The sequence below is a fragment of the Chelonoidis abingdonii genome, chromosome 5 (assembly GCF_003597395.2).
Source record: "Chelonoidis abingdonii isolate Lonesome George chromosome 5, CheloAbing_2.0, whole genome shotgun sequence".
NCBI lineage: Eukaryota > Metazoa > Chordata > Testudines > Testudinidae > Chelonoidis > Chelonoidis abingdonii.
Genome location: NC_133773.1, coordinates 133,005,325 through 133,024,772, shown reverse-complemented (window position 1 = coordinate 133,024,772; position 19,448 = coordinate 133,005,325). Strand labels below are relative to the sequence as shown.

Below are 19,448 nucleotides of genomic sequence, written 5' to 3'. Positions count from 1 at the left end.
AAGACCAGATGGAGATGAGGCATCAGCCTTTTATAGTCTTTTCCAGGTGTAAGAACACTCATTTGTTCTTACTGTGGAAAATTACAGCAAAATGGAGTCTGCAGTCACATGGGCAAGTTCCTGCACACTCTGCTGAGTTACAGGTTCTCTCAATGGGTCAGTTGAATAGCTGATGGTCCTTAATGGGCCATCAAGCAGGCTAGGCAGAGCTAACACCAACTTGGCTGGGATGTCATCCAGAAGCACAGCACAAGTTTGAAATACAGACAGTAAAGAGCCAATATTCATAACTTCAACTACAAAATGATACATGTATACAGATAGCATAATCTGGTCTTAGACACCTCATTTGATCCCCTTTATGCAAGATTCAGTGCCACTACAGGACTTTGGTTGCAACCATGTTCTATATGGTCCCAGATTATATCAATAACATCACAGAAGGGACCTCAGGAGGTCATCTAGTCCAATCCCCTGCTCAAAGCAGAACCAATTCCGAAATCATCTGAGACGGGGCTTTGTCAAGCCTGACCTTAAAAACCTTGAAGGAAGGAGATTCAAACACCTCCCCAGGTAACCCATTCCACCCTCCTAGTGAAAAAGTTTTTTCTAATATCCAACCTAAACCTCCCCGATTGCAACTTGAGACCATTTGTCCTTGTTCTGTCATCTGCTACCGCTGAGAACAGTCTAGATCCATCCTCTTTAGAACTCCCTTTCGGATAGTTGAAAGCAGCTATCAAATTCCCCCTCATTCTTCTCTTCTGCAGATTAAATAATCCTGGTTCCCTCAGCCTCTCCTCATAAGTCTTGTGCCCCACCCCCATAATCATTTCTGTTGCCCTCCGCTGGACTCTTTCCAATTTTTCCACATCGTTCTTGTACTGTGGGGCAACTGGACCCGTACTCCACATGAGGCTCACCAATGTCAAATAGAAGGAATGATCACGTCCCTCGATCTGTCTGCGAATGCCCCTACTTATACAGTCCGAAATGCCGTTAGCTTCTGTCTAACACAGATGAAGAGTTAATGTCTCTTTCACTGGAAAGGGTTAACAAACAACACTGACCAGAGGACCAATCAGGAAACAAGATACTTTCAAATCTCGGTGGAGGAAGCTTTGCTTTGTTCTCTCTGAGTCTGAAAGGACTAGACGTGCAACCAGGTTTCTTGCAATCTCCTGGCTCAGTCTCTCTATATATTCAGAATAGTGAGTATTAAGTAGAAAGGCAGTTATAGTCTTTTAAATTGTTTTTCTGTATTTGCAAATGTGTAGTTTGCTGGAAGTATTTTAAATTGTATTTTTGCTGGGGGGAGGCTTTTCTCTCTGGTGTCTATAGCTGAAAGACCATGTAATATTTTACCATCTAGATTACAGAGATAATTTTACTTTTTTTTTTCTTTCTTTATAAAAGTTTTGTTTTTTAAAGACTTGTTTGATTTTTCTCCTGGTTAAGGCTCAGAGGAACTGAGTCTGTACTTACCAGGGAAGTGGTGGGAGACAGGGAGAAAGAAGGGAGGGGAAAAGGGGAATTCCTTGTTTAGATTATGGAGCTTTGAATCTGTATTGCCTCTGGGTGAGGGGTGAAGTGAAAAGCTCTGTTTTAAGATTCAAGGAGTTGAATCCCAGTGATATTCAGGTAACCCAGGGAGGGAAACCTAGGAGAGGCACTAGTGAGGAAAGAATTTTTCCTTGTATTAGGATCCAGGGATTCTGGATCTTGGGGTCCCAGGGAAGGTTTTGGGGAGACCAGAGTTTACAGGCTCAGAGTCCTGATGTGGCAGCGTATTCAGATCTAAGCTGGTAATTTAAGCTTAGAGGAATTCATGCTAGTATCCATTTTGTTGGACTAAGGTTTCAGATTGGGAAAGAATACTATGACACCTTCTTGGCAACAGGGCATACACTGTCGACTCATATCCAGCTTCTCGTTCATGTAACCGTAGGTCCTTTTTTGCAGAACTGTGCCTAGCCATCGGTCCTAGTCTGTAGCAGTGCCTGGGATTCTTCCGTCCTAGTAGTGTAGGACTCTGCACTTGTCTGTTGAACTCATCTAGATTTCTTTTGGCCCAATCTCTAATTTGTCTAGCCTCGTGTATCCTTTCCCTACCCAGGCGTATCTACAGTTCCGCAGTTAGTGTCATCTGCAAACTTGCTGAGGGTGCTGTCCACGCCATCCTCCAGATCATTAATGAAGATATTGAACGAAACCAGCCCCAGGACCTATACTTGGGGCACTCTGCTAGATACCGGTTGCCAACTAGACATGGAGCCATTGATCACTACCCGTTGAGCCCAACGATCTAGCCAGCTTTCTATCCACCTTATAGTCCATTCATCCAGCCCATATTTCTTTAACTTGCTGGCAAGGATACTGTGGGAGACCGTATCAAAAGCTTTGCTAAAGTCTTCCACAGCTTTCCCCTCATCCATGGAGCCAGTTATCTCATCATGGAAGGCAATTAGGTTAGTCAGGCATGACTTGCCCTTGGTTCCATGTTGACTGTTCCTGATCACTTTCCTCTCCTCTAAGTGCTTCAGAATTGATTCCTTGAGGACCTGCTCCATGATTTTTCCAGGGACTGAGGTGAGGCTGACTGGCCTGTAGTTCCCCAGATCCTCCTTCTTCCCCTTTTTAAAGATGGGCACTACATTAGTCTTTTTCTAGTCATCTGGGATCTCCCCCAATCTCCATGAGTTTTCAAAGATAATGGCCAATGGCTCTGCAATCACATCCGCCAGCTCCTTTAGCACCCTCGGATGCAGCATATCTGGCTGCATGGACTTTTGCTCGTCCAACTTTTCTAAATAGTCCTGAATCACTTCTTCCTCCACAGAGGGCTGCTCACCTCCTCTCCATGCTGTGCTGCCCAGTGCAGCAGTCTGGGAGCTGACCTTGTTCGTGAAGACAGAGGCAAAAAAAGCACTGAGTACATTAGCTTTTTCCACATCTTCTGTTACTAGGTTGCCTCCCTCATTCAGTAAGGGGCCCACACTTTCCTTGACCTTTTTCTTGTTGCTAACATACCTGAAGAAACCCTTCTTGTTACTCTTAACATCTCTTGCTAGCTGCAACTCCAAGTGTAATTTGGCCTTCCTGATTTCATTCCTGAGTGGTCTCAGTGCCGCTAGAGTTGACAGCGGGATTGGCTGGCTTCAGGCAGGGGGGTGCGGCAGGGGTTGGCTGAAGACAGGGCTGGGGGTGCGGGGCTGGTGTGGGAAGGGCAGGGGGTGCGGCAGGGGCTGGCTGGAGACAGGCTGGCTGCGGCCAGGGGGTGCGGGACTGGCTGGAGACAGGGTAGGGGGTGCGGGCAGGGCAGGGGGTGCACGGCTGGCTGGAGACAGGCTGGCTGCGGGCAGGGGGTGCAGGACTGGCTGCAGACAGGGGCTGGTGCAGGCAGGGCAGGGGGTGCGGGGCTCGTGCAGGCGGGGGGTGCAGCAGGGGCTGGCTGCAGGCAGGGGGTGCAGGTACAGGGGGTACAGCCCACCCTGTATAGTGAGTGCCCCCTCCTCCTCACTCCCCCACTGGGGTAGCAGCAGCAGCCCAGGGCTCCCCTGCTTCCACTGCCCTGGCCCTGTAAATAGCTGAGGGAGCCCTGGAGAAGTAGCAGGGCTCTGGGGGCTATTTAAAGGACCAGAGTGGCAGAGGCAGCTGGAGCCTCCCCTTCTACCTCAGAGCTCAGGGGCTATTTAAAAGGCCCAGGACTCCCCTGCTTCTACTACCCCAGCCCTTTAAATAGCTGAGGGAGCCCTGGGGAAGAGGCGGGGCTCCGGTGGCTATTTAAAGGGCCAGTGCGGTAGAAGCGACAGGAGCCCCAGACTTTTTAAATAGCCGCCAGAGCCCCGCAGCCCTACCCCAGGGCTCCAGCAGCAGGGCTCTGGTGGCAATTTAAAGGGTTTGGGGCTCCTTGCTGGTACGCCATTCTGGGGCTTGGGTGTGGGGCCCTCTTAGGGGCGGGGCCCAATTCAGGGGAATTGGTTGAGTTGGCAAAGCCATCCCTGCACCACACTCAGGAGGTGTGTGAGTTACAATCCCACCAGTCAATGCTGGTTTCTCAGGCTCCACTGTTTGCAGCTGTTCTGCGAATGTCATCACCAGCCTTGACTTGGTTCTTGCTATATCCCACAGCAAACTGCCCTCCTGGAAATCGTCATGTTCCTCACAAGTCTTTCAGTAGCTCTGCAAATAGCATAAGGCGTCCTGTGCTTGCAATGCTTATGACAACAGTGCAGAGCTGTGCAGGCTCCATACTTGTGTCACAGATAGTGGCCAGTGACAAATCCTGCACAGGTTCATGGGATTTTCAAAATAGGAGTGAAAATTATGAGCTAGAGGTGGCATTAGGGGATGCAGAAAGTTGCAGGATGGGCACTTGACCCTGCAGTCCCAGCCACCCCGTGCGACTCATTTCTGCCATACTGTATATTGCCAGGACTTCCCAAAAGTCAGTGCACTGGATGGTGGTGAGTTGCACCCTGGGATACTTACCCATGGTGCACCACACTGTGAATGAATACAAGCGCCTCTGGTGAGTACACACTGTGCCATGCAAGGAGCCAAGTACCTACACGCACAAGCGATATATTAACTTTATGCCCATGCAACTTGCATTGGCAAAAGGTTGTAGTGTAGACACGCCCTATGTTATTCTCTTATTACTATAATTCAGAACAAAAGACTTCAATTACCGAAAGGACTAATTTTTCAATTAATTTTAACTCAAGCTAACTGATGGATTTATTTGTAAATTCCCATACAATTAAATAGAGTAAGGCTCTGAATCAAGAAAGCACTTCACGTGTGCTTAAAGCAAAGCATACACTTTGAAGCGCTTTCCAGAATTGGGATCCAAGTGCAAGGGGGAGGATGCACTATATTAACAGAGAGGTAGAATCCCTCTTTTAGCTGCAAAACTCAACTAAATCTCATCTGGAGCCAAGACCAGGACCTCCCTAGTTCTAATCCCAAACTAACTCCACATACTCCCATGCTGGCCAATAAATAAATAAATAAATAAATACATAAATAAATACATAAATCTGTCCAGCTGCCAAAGTTTCCAGCTTCCAACCTGAAATCTTCAATGTACTTATACATTGTATAAGTTCCTGTGAGGGAGTTGGCTGATGTGATTGCAGAGCCATTGGCCATTATGTTCAAAAACTCGTGGCGATTGTGGGAGGTCCTGGGTGATTGGATAAAGGCAAATATAGTGCCCATCTTTAAAAAAGAGAAGAAGGAGAATCTGGGGAACTACAGACCGGTCAGCCTTACCTCAGTCCCTGGAAAGATCATGGAGCAGGTCCTCAAGGAATCCATTTAGAAGCATCTGGGGGAGAGGAAGGTGATCAGGAACAGTCAACATAGATTCACCAAAGGCAAGTCATGCTTGACCAACCTGAGTGCCTTCTATGATAGGATAACTGGCTCTGTGGATATGGGGAAAGCAGTGGACATGATATACCTTGACTTTAGCAAAGCTTTTGATACAGTCTCCCACAGTATTCTTGCCAGCTAGTTAAATAAGTATGGATTGGATGAATAGGCTATAAGGTGGATAGAAAGCTGGCTAGATCATTGGACTCAGTGGGTAGTGATCAACCGCTCAATGTCTAGTTGGCAGTGGGTATCAAGCAGAGTGCCCCAGGGGCTGGGCCTGGGGCTGGTTTTGTTCAACATTTTCATTAATGATCTGGATGATGGGATGGATTGCACCCTCAGCAAGTTCGTGGACACTAAGCTGGGGGGAGAGGTAGATATGCTGAAGGGTAGGGATAGGGTCCAGAGTGACCTAGACAAATTGGAGGATTGGGCCAAAAGAAATCTGATGAGGTTCAACAAGGACAAGTGCAGAGTTCTGCACTGGGGATGGAAGACTCCCATGCATTGCTATAGGCTGGAGACTGACTGGCTAAGCGGCAGTTCTTCAGAAAAGGGCCTGGGGATCAGAGTGAACGAGAAGCTAGATACGAATCAACAGTGTGCCCTTGTTACCAAAAAGGCTAACAGTATATGGTGCTGCATTAGTAGGAGCATTGCCAGCTGATTAAGGGAAGTGATTATTCCCCTCTATTTGACATTGGTGAGGCCACATCTGGAGTATTGCATCCAGTTTTGGGGCCCTCCACTACAGAAAGGATGTGAACAAATTGGAGATAGTCCAGCTGAGGGTAACGAAAATGATTAGGGCGCTGGGGCACATGACTTATGAGGATAGGCTGAGGGAACCGGGTTTATTTAGTCTGCAGAAGAGAACAGTAAGGAGGGATTTGATAGTAGCCTTCAACTACCTGAAGGAGGATTCCAAAGAGAATGGAACTAGGCTGTTCTCAGTGGTGGCAGATAACAGAACAAGGAGCAGTGGTCTCAAGTTGCAGTGGGGGAGGTCTAGGTTGGATATTAGGAACAATTATTTCACTAGGAGAGTGGTGAAGCACCGGAATAGGTTACCTAGGGAAGTGGTGGAATCTCCATCCTTCGAGGTTTTTAAGGCCTGGCTTGACAAAGCCCTGGCTAGGACGATTTAGTTGGGGTTAGTCCTGCTTTGAGCAGGCGGTTGGACTAGATGACTTCCTGAGGTCTCTTCCAACCCTAATCTTCTATGATTCTAAGATTGTTCATACAAGAAGCTGTGCTATATTTGTACAGGTAAAAGAAATGAGCTGGAGAGATGGTAAACACCACAGAGAAAATTTGAGTTCTGCAAGTTTACATTGCAATTACACTTGTCTTGCACATGGATGCACACAAGACTATATTCCCATTAACAGGCTATGGTGACATCAAACCATGCTTGAGTTCATGAAGTTACTACAAGCCTGTTGGAGGTTGGGTTCGGTTTTTGTTTTGTTCTGGTAACACACGCATCCACATTGTGAGGACAAAAAACCTCTCCCCAGCAACCACAGCACCTACCTTCCCTTAACTGAAACAGCTTCCCCCCTTTGGACGCAGAATGGCTTCATCTCCCCCACACGGAGAGTTTTATTGTTTGGCTACCCTGTTATTTTCAGAGATGTGACTTATTCCGCATTTAAAAGTTAGTTGCCCACATTCACGAGTGCCAAATTGCCTGCCTAACCTGTGTGCCCTATTACTCCAACTGCCTGTGCAGTTCCACTATTTGTGCATGCAAATAGCCGTTAGCTGCACTACCGACAGTGCAAGTACCCCATCTGCAGGCACTGAATGTCTGTGCATGCAAGTAAGGCATGGAATTGCATGTAGAAAAATTCACATATTGAATTGTGAAGATTAGTCGCTGGAAGTATTGTTGAAGCATCTGGCATTTTTTGTTCACCTAAATGGAGATCCAAGTCTCCAAAGACTCTCTATGGCTCCTTAAACAGTATTAGGGTGACCAGATGTCCTGATTTTATAGGGACAGTCCCGATTTTTGGGTCTTTTTCTTATATAGGTTCCTATTACCCCCACACACATTGTCCCAATTTTTCATATTTGCTATCTCCTCACCCTAAACAGTATACAGGCGACAACTGGCCAGCACTCTTTCAATTTATGATCTAGTAAAATACAGAACATTAGGTTGCAGTGCCCTCTGGTGGACAGTTGAAGAAAATGATAAAATTCAGCATTTTCAAAATATCAAAAAAGGGATACAGTAAGCAGAATTCAGCACTGATTTTGTTTAATGTACTTTGGACAGCAGTTCATTTTTATTACTTATTCCAATTACAACATAACTGTTCAGGAGAAAAATACAGCAATATGTATTATATTCCTCTACAGATTTTTTTTTTTTATTAGAGAAGGAAAGATGTGGGATTGTAATAATTGTGTAAAGCTGTAGTCGGATAACAATTCATGTTTGTAAGGCACTTTGAAGATAAATTTGAAGGAACTCTTCCATAAGGGTTAACAGAGATAAAAGCCGTATGGGTCCAGTGACTTTAAACAGGATTCTATCAAAGTTACTCTAAAAACCCTATAGAATTTGACAGACAGAGCCTTTCCATAATTTTTTTAAACCATTTGTGACAAAGTTCCTCCTCTACCTTGGTGGGTCCTGCGCTTACAGGCAGATTTGCTCACCTCAGTGATCTTCCCCACAGTCTGGGTCAACTTCTCCTGTGTCTGATCAGGGGTTAGGAGGTTCGGGGGGAACCCGGGCCCGCTCTCCGGGTTCCAGCCCAGGGTCCTGTGGATTGCAGCTGTCTATAGTGCCTCCTGTAATAGCTGGATGACAGCTACAACTCCCTGGGCTACTTCCCCATGGCCTCCTCCAAACACCTTTATCCTCACCACAGGACCTTTCTCCTAGTGTCTGATAACGCTTGTACTCCTTAGTCCTCCAGCAGCACACCCTCTCAGTCTCAGCTCCTTGTGCCTCTTGCTCCCAGCTCCTCACACACATTTCCTGTCCTCTGGCTCCCCCTTACCTGACTGGCATGAGCTCCTTTTTAAACCCAGGTGCCTTGATTAGCCTGCCTTGATTGGCTACAGGTGTTCTAATCAGTCTGTTTGACTTAATAGGTTCTAGCAGGTTCCTGATTGCTCTAGTGCAGCCCCTGCTCTGGTCACTCAGGGAACAGAAAACTACTCATCCAGTGACCAGTATATTTGCTCTCTACCAGACTCCTGTACCCCACTGGTCTGGGTCTGTCACACATTCTATAGAATTTGATCGAGAATTACAGAATTCCATCGCTTAGTTACAAGTTATATGGAAATGTTATAATCCTCTATTGAGTTCATTAGGACTGTCCTAGGAAGGGAAATTATCAGAAAGATTATGCATCATTAAGTCAGCCTCGTCCTTTATATGGAACTACCCAGGCATGGCACTATTCAGGATCAGATGAACTCCACCTATGTGTGTCTGCGCTTGGCCATGGCTTCTATTCTGTCTCTTAGGGTTCTTGCCCAGTCATCTTCTCTCCTCAGTGTTGTGGACCTGGTCTCCATCGCGTTTAAAGCTCGTATCTCAGGTGGAACTTCAGGAACGAGTTTTGCTCTGAGCATGGCATCCGGGAACTTTGCTGCTGAGGCGGGTGCTAAGCAGCACCTGGGTCTGCTGCGAAAGAGAGAGAGAGACACACATAGGATGTCGTATACTATTAGTAATTCTGGGGTCAGTTGGGTGTAAACCCACCCAAAATAAAAGGCCACCCCCTCAGCTAACGGGGCAGACCCACCGAGTCTAGGCTACTGGAGATTTCTGGGGAAAATTAAAGAGAAAACAGGAGTAGGGTCAAAGGTTAATAATGAGGAAGCCAGAGGGGGACACTAAGCAGATAACTCCAGAAAGTATCCACAGCTCCTCAAAGGCATCTAAGGAGTCAACAGACACCACCCAGAGGAACTGTGCCTGGAGGCATGATCTGAGAAGAGAATGGAAATAGGCCCCATGGTCGCAGAGCATCCCCTGTCCAGCTTTCTCCTCCCAGTGTGATGGATGGCTGACCTGGTGAGTGAGGTTGAAAAGAAGGTCCTGCAACTCTGTGGGGCACAAACCGGGTGTGACTGGATCAGGAAGTGCAGGAAAAAGTGCAGGCACAACCTCAGAGGTTATGAAGGAGTTGGAAGAGAGGCTGCAACCTGATGCACCCATGCTGATGTGAGCCAGGATCTCCCCCTTGCCTGAAAGGAATCTGGCCTTCCATTAGTAGCTTCTTACTTGCTGAGATGGCAGTCCAGCTGCTTATAATGGTAGTGAACAGCCACAGCTGAGTGGGGACATAACAGGTAGCGATTATCTTCCCAACAGCGTCTCATTGCCTGAACAATGTCTTCGTCAGATGCTGAACATGAGCTCAGTGCTTCAGAAAGCTGGAGAACCCAGGAGAGGGAGGGGGGGGAAAAAACCCGCCAGAAACAAGACCCCCAACAATTATACACAAAAACCACAAATGAAGGTACAGATCAATGTCAAATCATTTTTAAAAATGTATTAAAAGTTCATTCTGTGATGTTACCACTTGTATGTAAGACCTTATTTGTTAGCATCTTGAATATAAGAGAGACAGGTACTTCTGTCAGACACATCGATGTCATCATCAGAGCCAGTCCAGCCTATCCAGGGATTTTGCAAACCCAGGTACGTCAGTTAATAACTGCATTTTGTTGCCGGACCCAATGCAACTGATGCCGGTATTTGAGGATATCAATCCCAAGCCCTGATGTATGTGATGGGTGCAATAATACATATCTTTTACAATTTAACAGGGACTTTGCTAGTGTTTCTTTCCCACGGAGACAACAGACAGTGAAACCATTAGTTTACTTTTCACCTTTGATTTTTCTCCCTTTTAGCCTGATGCCTGATTCACCAAAGCTCTTGCTTAAAAGGTTAAGCATGCATGTAGTCCCACAGAAGTCCATAAAACTACTCACAATTTAAAGTTACACACTTGATTAAAAGCTTTGCTGGCTCAGGGTGTTGGACAGTGAAAATTACATTGTTGGGGAGTGTTTTGGTCCTAAGTACAAATAACGCACATGCGACTGGACTGGGGTTTCTAGGACTGCAGGGGAATGTTTAAACACCAACAAAATAATTGTAATTTTAAAAGAAAGGATTATTTGACAAGATACCTGTGCACACAGGTTTTGTAAACGCTTCTCTTCCGCCACCCTACCTACAGATACCTACATTTTAGGTTTGAGACGACATGGCACAATCCCATTAATACAATTGCAATATTAATATTTATTCCGAAAAGTTTCTTTTTTAAATTGTGATGGAAAAGTATTTACTAAACACACATGAAGGGACTGACCTTTCTGTGCAATTCTTCTGGGAGTGTAAGGTTTTTCGACGTGTAAAACTGTTCCATCAGAGTTTTAATCAAGCTGCCATCACAGTCCGAAAGTAGCCATAAGATTCTCTCCATATTGTAAGGTTCCTATAAAAACACACACCACACCCATGAGCCTCCATCCACAGAGGACCAAATTCAGAATCTGGAGCACTGGTGATCTCTAGTTGGATACTTAGTGCGGTAGATACTACTGTACAGCACGGCTAAGCACCTCTTGTGTGCTCCATGGGAGTTGGAAATGCTCAGCTCCTTGCAGGAGCAGGCCTTGTATATCTGTGTCAAAATAAATAGAGCTGGAAAAAGAAAAGAGGAGATCCAGATGGAGAGTAAGCCTGGGGTCCTGCCCTAGGCTCGGGGTTCCAAGAAGAGCCCCAGAAGGGTAAATTCACTATAGAGAGCACAGGAACCTCCAAAGGTAAACCAGAGATAGGCAAAGTGATAGGGAGGTGGAGTAGGAGTCCTGGGAAACAGCAATGAAGTCCTAGATTGAACAGATCTAAGCTGCTAATCACAGGGTCCCTGGGCTGGAACTCAGAGTAGCAGGTGGACCAGGGCTCCCCTACCAGCCACCAGCAAAGTGGCACAGGACCTGCAATTGGAAGAGAAGACTGCCTGAGACAACACAGAAAAAGCTTGTCTGGCGAGACGTTGCTACCCCAGATCAGGGGGATGATGTAGTGACCTGGCTAAAGACCAGGAAGATAATTAGCAGAAATACTAACATCTTGGCAGAGACTCAGGATTTTTTAACTGAGCTCCAGGATGAAGAACATGGTTGACAACTCCACTTCTCAGGTACAATGAAACTTTCTACCACAGGGGAAAAGCTCATCTATACAGGACACAGAGCTGTCCTGAAGGCTGTCTGAAGCTGTGGAATGACCTATCAGGACCTATAGACCATCACAAACCTCCCCACCTTCTCCAAATGCCAGCGACACTTTTCCAGCCTGCCCTTGGTACTATAAACACAGAGCAGCAACACATAAACAAAACAAAAATCCCTACCAAAACACCACACCGCACACACAATTCTCCCATGATGGAGACAATCGGAGAATGAACCACATGTGACATGTTAGTCACATCACTTCATGCACTGCTGGAAGGCACCCAGACTCTGCAGTAATGAGGGTGGTATAAGAACCGATGTAGAACAGAATATAGACATCAAAATAATTTTAGACGTATCATTCAATACAGTATATATGATCTCTCCTGCTTAAGCAGACGTACCTGAATATCCATTGCAGAAGCTAAAGTTGACTTCACGGTCCCCGAGAATGAGAAATCTCCATGCTGAATTGTCCTGTGGATAATGTCGTTATTATTTACCACAGCGACGAGTTGGACTGGAAGTCCCATTTGCTGTGCGATATATCCAGCTAGGAATGAAAAATTCAAGAACATGGGCTTCAGCCCCACAATGAAATGTTCGTAAGGCGGATTTACAAATGAAATCATTGCTCCTCCTTTCGTGCAAAATTATCAGGAGGGGCCAAAAGTTATCTTTAATATACAGGTATAGCTCAAAGAATCTACAGCTCCCAGTATGCAATGCTCCATTTGAGCAGCCTCACAGCAAGAGAGACCACCACATGGTTGGTCCTGGACTCTCTGTGGACCACACAATCATATTAAGAGATGTAGTGAAGAGAGGGGCCTCTGGAAAATGCTTTTCATTCAAATAGGATGTGACCTCTGAACTCTTGGCAACATGTTAATGCAGCTTCAGACAGATGCTCCTGAAATATCTGAATGCAACTTTTTATATCACCCCTTGTATTGCTTTTCCAGTAGATATTGTTCCCTTAAAGCAGGGGTCGGCAACCTTTCAAAAGTGGTGTGCTGAGTCTTAATTTATTCACTCTAATTTAAGGTTTCGCGTGCTGGTCATACATTTTAATGTTTTTAGAAGGTCTCTTTCTATAAGTCTATAATATATAACTAAACTATTGCTGTATGTAAAGTAAATAAGTGTTTTCTAAAGTCGTTTATGAGAAGACTTAAGTTTAAATTAAATTTTAAAATGCAGAGCCCCCAGACTGGTGGCCAGGACCCGGGCAGTTTGAGTGCCACTGAAAATCAGCTCGTGTGCCGCTTCGGCACCCGTGCCATAGGTTGCCTACCCCTGCCCTTTAAGTTTAAAAGGCCAGAACTTAACCTTAGAAGAGCAGCGTTACCACAGTTGCCCCCTCTCCCCCAATTAGGATAAAGTTTCATGTGCAAATTGGATGTTAAACGAGCCACAGGGACACACAGGCCAGATAGTTTGTACTAATCGAGAAACCGGCCGCCAAACCACTGCAGAATATAGTCTGACTGAGTAAATAGGATGTAATTCAATAAGGACAAATGCAAAGTACTCCACTTAGGAAGGAACAACCAGTTGCACACATACAAAAAGGGAAATGAATGCCTAGGAAAGAGTAGTGTGGAAAGGGATCTGGAGGTCATACAAGACCATAAGCTAAATATGAGTCAAGAGTGTAACATTGTTGCAAAAAAAGTGAACATCATTTTGGGATTAAATAAAAAAAAGTAATCTTCATTTGATGACAAATGAACTTTATAGCTTGATGAATCAAGAATTTTCAGAAAGCATCTTTTATAAATTATTTTTTTCAGAATACAAATGTATTTATATTTTTCACAGCTATAAAGGCTTTTATTTAAATTGTAGTCAAGCTCAAGAATTTTGTCCTCGGGTCTAGTGCACTTTCGTGTGGTAACTATTTAATTTCTCAAATATATTTCTGTTAAATAATAACTTAAGAGCAAATCCTTAACACAGTGCACAGCCTATATATGCTTACACTGTACTGGAAGAGATCTGTGGAAGAAGGAATCCTCCCTATAATGTCGCAATGTTGTTTTGTGGGTGGTATTGGAGCCTCCGAGATGCTGTAGTCACTGGACTCCTGTGCACTCTTACTTGGTGTGGAGTGGAGTAGTTGGGACCCCAGCTCATCTGGGGATTGGTCCTGCTTTGAGCAGGGGGTTGGACTAGATGACCTCCTGAGGTCCCTTCCAACCCCGATATTCTATGATTCTATGTATTAGCAGGAATATTGTAAGAAAGACACGAGAAGTAATTATTCCGCTTTACTCTGCACTGATTAGGCCTCAGCTGGAGTATTGTGTCCAGTTCTGGGTGCCATATTTTAGGAAAGATGTGGACAAATGGCAGACAGTCCAGAGAAGAGCAACAAAAATTATTAAAAGGTCTAGAAAACATGATCTATGAGGGAAGACTGAGAAAATTAGGTTTGTTTAGTCTGGAAAAGAGAAGACTGAGATGGGATATGATAACATTTTTCAAGTACATAAAAGGTTATTACAAGGAGGAGAGAGAAAAATTGTTCATCTTAACCTCTGAGGATAGGACAAGATACAATGGGTTTAAATTGCAGCAATTGCAATTTAGGTTAGACATTAGGAAAAACTTCCTGTCAGGGTGGTTAAGCACTGGAATAAATTACCTAGGGAGGTTGTGGAATCTCCATCATTGGAGATTCTTAAGAGCAAGTTAGACAAACATCTGTCAGGAATGGTTTAAATAATACTTAGTCCTGCCATGAGTGCAGGGGACTGAACTAGATGACCTCTCAGAGTCCCTTCTGTCGTATGAGTCTATGTATTCATGTCTAATTAAGAATAATCAGATCCTCAGTATTTTCTCTTTTCAGTATCCATCTCATTCTGTTCATGTGTATTTCTAACATGCTCATCCCCATATTATCTACATATGGCACCACAGCACTGTTCTGTGTCTTGTATGGCACCAACAATGCTGTTGATACTTAAATATTACTAATCATGATTTAAGTGGTTCAGAAAAAAAAATACAAACTCCTTCTTTATCGCAAGCCACTTTTTGGTTTTAAGACACCCCTCCCAGCCCCCCCCCCACACACACACCTAACCTGTGAGATTTCCTCCACCCCCTGTTGGCACAACAATTTCCACAGCTGGCAGTGGAGTCATGTCCATGGATGGAGTGCATTGAAAGTAAGCATAGAAGTAGTGAGTGATCTGCACCATAATCCTAGACCAGTTGATTGAGTTCAAGCTCATCAGATTGTATTTTCTAGCAAAATCTGCATCAGCGAACAATTCTTTGATCGGCTCGTCAATTTCATCGCTATTTCCATGAGCTGCAGAAAAAAGGAAGGAACAATCAGGAGTATTAACAGAAGTGTTGCTGAAATTAGTGAATTAAGCATAAAACCGTTGTTTTTACCTACCAAATAGGATTCAAGACTGATAGGTTATTCTAGCCATCGAACTGGATTTGCTGAGCTAGGGTAGGCACACATATAGCGGTCCAACTGAAATATTTGGATTCAGGTGTGGGTTCCGATTCTGAATTACTCAGAATTTCCAACTTTTAAGGGTGTTTGGATCTGGGATTTTGGTTTGGGCCCATCTATAGGTTATTCCAAGATCATAAAATGAACCACTGGCAGAGTCAGGACTTGAACCAATGTCTTATGGCTCTCAATTCTGTTCAGTAACTCAGAACACTGCCTGGGCCAAAGGGAGTTATGGTAGGGCCCTACAAAATTAATGGTCCGCTCTGATCCATTTCACAGCCATAGGATATGAAAATTGGTCAATTCCATTTTTTCAGATGTTTATATCTGTAATTTCATGGTGTTGTAATCTTGGGGGTCCTGACTCAAATGGGGGTTGTGGGAGGGTCACAAAGCTGTTGTAGGGGGGTTGTGGAATTTCCACCCTCACTTCTGTGCTGCTTTCAGAGCTGGACTTGAAGGCAGCAGTCCCGGAAGATTCCTGGAGGTGGACGTGGGTCTGATCTTCTTCAGGTCTGGGAAACCTATTCAGACCTGAAGAAAAGCTCTGTGTAAACGCGAAAGCTTTTCTCTCGCACCAGCTGAAGTTGGTCCAATAAAAGGTATTACCTCACCCACCTTGTCTCTCTAATATCCTGGGACCCACATGGCTACAACAATACTGCATACAAGTCATGCTGCTTGATGGCTCAACATGGTACACCCACAGTGGGAGCAGTTTGTAACACAGTTCTCACAAGGCTATCTACAATTAATGGCTAGTTCACATTGGGATGACATTAACATCAACCCAGCAATAGTATGAAGTAGATCATCCAACAAAGTGCAAACCAATAAACACATGGACGTTCTCTTCGATCACCGTAGTCATCTGCAGTTCTTGTATCTGGCTGCAGAGATCTTTGGGTAACAGAACAAAGATATCCATGTTGTTTTCCCCTCGCACACTTTCAATTGCCGAGCTACCGGTGTCTCCCGAAGTTCCTGTTTCACATGAAAATAATCAAGGACAAAATAATTATATCTACTAATTAAGAGTTAATTAAAGACTGAAAGATCAGCCACATTTGTTTTCACACAGAAGAAGGGTGCACTTGTCAGTCCGGATCATTTTTGGTTAGTGCCGGGTATACTGGAAAATGAGCACTTCCCAATAGACAAGTGTCTGCATCACAAATCACCATCAGCAGAGACACCAAAGAATGAATGGGAGGCTGAACCAGTAGATGTCCTCTTTAGGTCAAGTGAGGCATACTGGCCACCCTGTTCTGGAGATAACTAGGATGTAAGCCTACACCAGGGTAAATTCCGAGTACATTGCTTGCATCATCTGTTTAGCTGTAACCTACCGACTAGAATAGTGACGTGCTTCTTCCTTTTCTTCATGAAATACTGTAAAAACTGTCCTGTGCAGGACAAGGACAAGTCCTTAAAGGCATAAGTTACACCATGCCAGAGCTCCAAAACATTCAATCCATTCTTCAGCCTGGCCAGATGCACAACATTTTCGTGTCTGAACCTCCGGAAGGCGCTGTCAATCAGATCTGGAGGGAAGCAGTTGAAGGGGACTTTTAGAATAGGTACCAGGAATAAACCTCTAACACATCACCTGCATGATCATGGTTTGCCAAGCTCATGAGAATCTTTACTGAAAAACCAAAGACTCTCCAGTACCGCAGAGCTAAGGAAGTGGGTTAATACAGGGTAAAATAATAGTCTCATCTAAGAGCTTTGATACAAATAGCGTGAACCCTACAGCAGGTTGCTTGGATTGATATCTACTTTGCGTTTACCATTCAGCTCTTTCCGTGGGATTAGTTCAGATGAGATGAAGAGTGAACTCAGCTCCTTCACCAGCTCTGGATAGGAGAAGACACTCCATGTTCGCAGGGTGTTATAGTCCAGGGTAGGGATTTCCTGGGGCATGAAAAGGCCACCATCCGGTGCATAGCCAGAAAAGAGGGCTCCTTCAAAGTCAACGCTCTTGGCTTCTCCTCGAGTGCTGATGTACCTCATGTTTCCAGCGTCGCTGCAAGAGGCATGACAGTTACACGAGGGTGCCCTGGAGGAGAAGTCTGGGGTATCACAAGACAAGAAGACAGACAGATAGGTGTTTTGTGGATGCTGCTGTCCCCTTTACTGACTGGTGTCATGGAAACTGGGAACAAGATTGGCTTCAAGACTGATTCATCAAGGCAACTAGTTCTCTGGAAGTGCAAGGGCCTATTCTCAGGCCAGGACTCTCTGAGGAGATAAGAGGGACCCTGTATATTCCATGGGGACTGGGAGATTTATTTGGGGAATATTAACCAGTAAGTATTATGTCCGCCGACCCCAGCAGCCTCGTGCCGACCAACCCCAGACCCAGCTGCACCAGCCAGAGCGGCCCCAGCCTCGCCAGCTAAACCCAACCTCAGCCCCAGCTGCACCGGCTGGAGCAATCCCAGCCCCTCTCCCTTTAATCAGTTAACCATTTAAGCAATATAAAATTAATCATTTAAACCGTTAACTTTTTAAATGATATTTTACATTCCTAGAATGTGCGAAGGCCTCGGAATCTCAGCTTTCATTGGAAAATCAAAGTTTTTAGCCATCATGTTTGTGGATTAAAGCTGGAAAACGTGAACACTAAAGACTTTAAAAACACAGCAAATAAAAGGAGCCCCATCTCATTCGTTTTAAAACTCTCGTGATTTTTCAAGAGGCCTGGATCAGGATATTTCGATGTTGGGGGTGACAACACTATACACAGTATTAGAGTGTAAGCAATTGGGTGCAGGGACCATCTTTTTGTTCTGCATCTGTACAATAAACCATCAAACATGCAGGAAAACTGATGGTTTCGGACTCAGGCATGCAGCATTGGAAGAACAAGGTGTCCCCGCACCATCTGGAAAGCTCTCAGACAGAGCGGGGTGAGATTTTTCAGTGAAATTTTTTTTTTCCTCCAAAAAAATACAGATTTGGGTAGAACAGAATGTTTCCAAATTTGTGTAAATTCACCAGATTGGTTCAATCGGGGGGAAAATTCTGGCATTAGATTTTTTTATTCAAAATTACGTTTTATTTCAAAATCTCCTCCAATTTGATTTGAAAAAAAACAGCTGGAGAATACAGCCTGGTGGAGGGCCCCAGAATGAGCCTGGCCAGAGAACCGAACAATCCATTCCCAGCCCAGTGCTGTTATGCCAGCGGGGGCGCTCGCCCTTGCCAGGTTTGTATGCAGCTTTGGGGCTGCGTTTTGCAACCTGTCCAAGCCAGAAGCAGCAGCCCCGCTTCTGCCAGGGGTAGCGTCTGCCGACCGCAGCCGCGGAAAACACACCGCCGTGCAAATCAGAGCTAGTCACCACCCGGCAAAACAGGGCGCTCTGCAGACACTCAAGTCCTGAGAGCCGCTGGCCCCAGCAGGAGTCGGGCTGTGGGGTGCAGGAGCCCAGGCAAATACCCCCACCCCCGGTAGGTTATCGGCTTCAGCCCCTTGAAGCTTTGGAAACTGGCAGCTGATCCGGCCCATCCCGCAGAGCACGAGCGGGTAAGGCGAGCCCAGCCCCAGGTAGCTGGCTGCAAGGTTGCCCCAGCAGCAGAAAGCAACGTCCTCTCTCCTCCGAGCAGGGGCAAACCAGCCCCATAGAGTCGTCCTGGCCCTGCCCAAAGCGGCTGGGGTTTACTTACTAATTACCAAGGCATCAGCCACCCAATGCACAAGCAGACTAGACTCCGGAATAGAGCAAAACCAGGAGCCTCCGAGCCAGCTAAGGGAGCTTTGCTTGATTAAACAGCCCTCCAGGCAGCAAGCCAGCCTTTGCTGTGTGCTCTCTGAAAACACTCCCCACTCCAACGCACATGGGGACTGCAGGTTCCTCTGGAAAGAGGACTCCAGTTGTAAGTCAAAAATCTGCATAAAGAATCTTTGCACTTCCATCCGTCCATAGATCTCTGGATTTGTTGCAGATCACAATGAATAAAGCTACACATCCTCCCCCCCACCAGGAGGTAGGTAAACAACTAAAATCCATGTTGTACAGATGGGGGAACCCAGGCACAGAGCAGTTTTGTGACTTGCCCGAAGTCAGACAACAAGTTCGTGGCAGCATCAGGGCTAAAACCCAGTTTTCCTAGGGCCCATTTCTCTGTCTTAAACACAAGACAACCTTCCTTTCTTTCTAGCTTCTTTTTCTTGCATCAGTTTATATAGGTTTGTTTTTACAGGGCTGTATGTTGGGGATGAAGTGAGTACAGAATGGATGCTTCAGTGCTACAAAGTGAACTGCATACTGGATATTTGGAAAAATGCACTCCCAAGTCTTACAGGACTTTTCCTCTGTGTGTATGTGTGTATGCACATGGA

The 19,448-nt window shown here is 45.4% G+C and overlaps 1 protein-coding gene across 2 annotated transcripts; it reads right to left on the bottom strand.

Annotated features, from left to right (window-relative positions):
• Positions 1-7,672: 7,672 nt before the first annotated feature.
• On the bottom strand, positions 7,673-18,875 carry THNSL2 (threonine synthase like 2). 2 transcript variants are annotated; one of them, XM_032776863.2, is made up of 9 exons: positions 18,773-18,875; positions 16,894-17,129; positions 16,450-16,644; positions 15,932-16,084; positions 14,711-14,941; positions 12,021-12,169; positions 10,743-10,868; positions 9,641-9,792; positions 7,673-9,037 (listed from the first exon to the last, which is right to left on the bottom strand). In XM_032776863.2, exons 2-9 carry the CDS (start codon positions 17,114-17,116, stop codon positions 8,833-8,835), a joined length of 1,434 nt encoding a protein of 477 aa, XP_032632754.1. In that variant the 5' UTR covers positions 17,117-17,129; positions 18,773-18,875; the 3' UTR covers positions 7,673-8,832. The 2 variants fall into 2 exon arrangements, with proteins under 2 accessions (XP_032632754.1, XP_032632755.1); XM_032776864.2 differs by lacking the exon at positions 9,641-9,792 and having other exon boundaries at positions 8,863-9,037.
• Positions 18,876-19,448: the final 573 nt, after the last annotated feature.

Coding starts and splice junctions, on each gene's coding strand:
- THNSL2 (XM_032776863.2), bottom strand. CDS start 17,116: ATGAGGTACATCAGCACTCGAGGAGAAGCCAAGAGCGTTGACTTTGAA. Junction 16,085..16,449: donor GCACGTCACTATTCTAGTCG/GTAGGTTACAGC, acceptor CATGTGAAACAG/GAACTTCGGGAGACACCGGT. Junction 14,942..15,931: donor GAACGTCCATGTGTTTATTG/GTTTGCACTTTG, acceptor TTTTTTCTGCAG/CTCATGGAAATAGCGATGAA.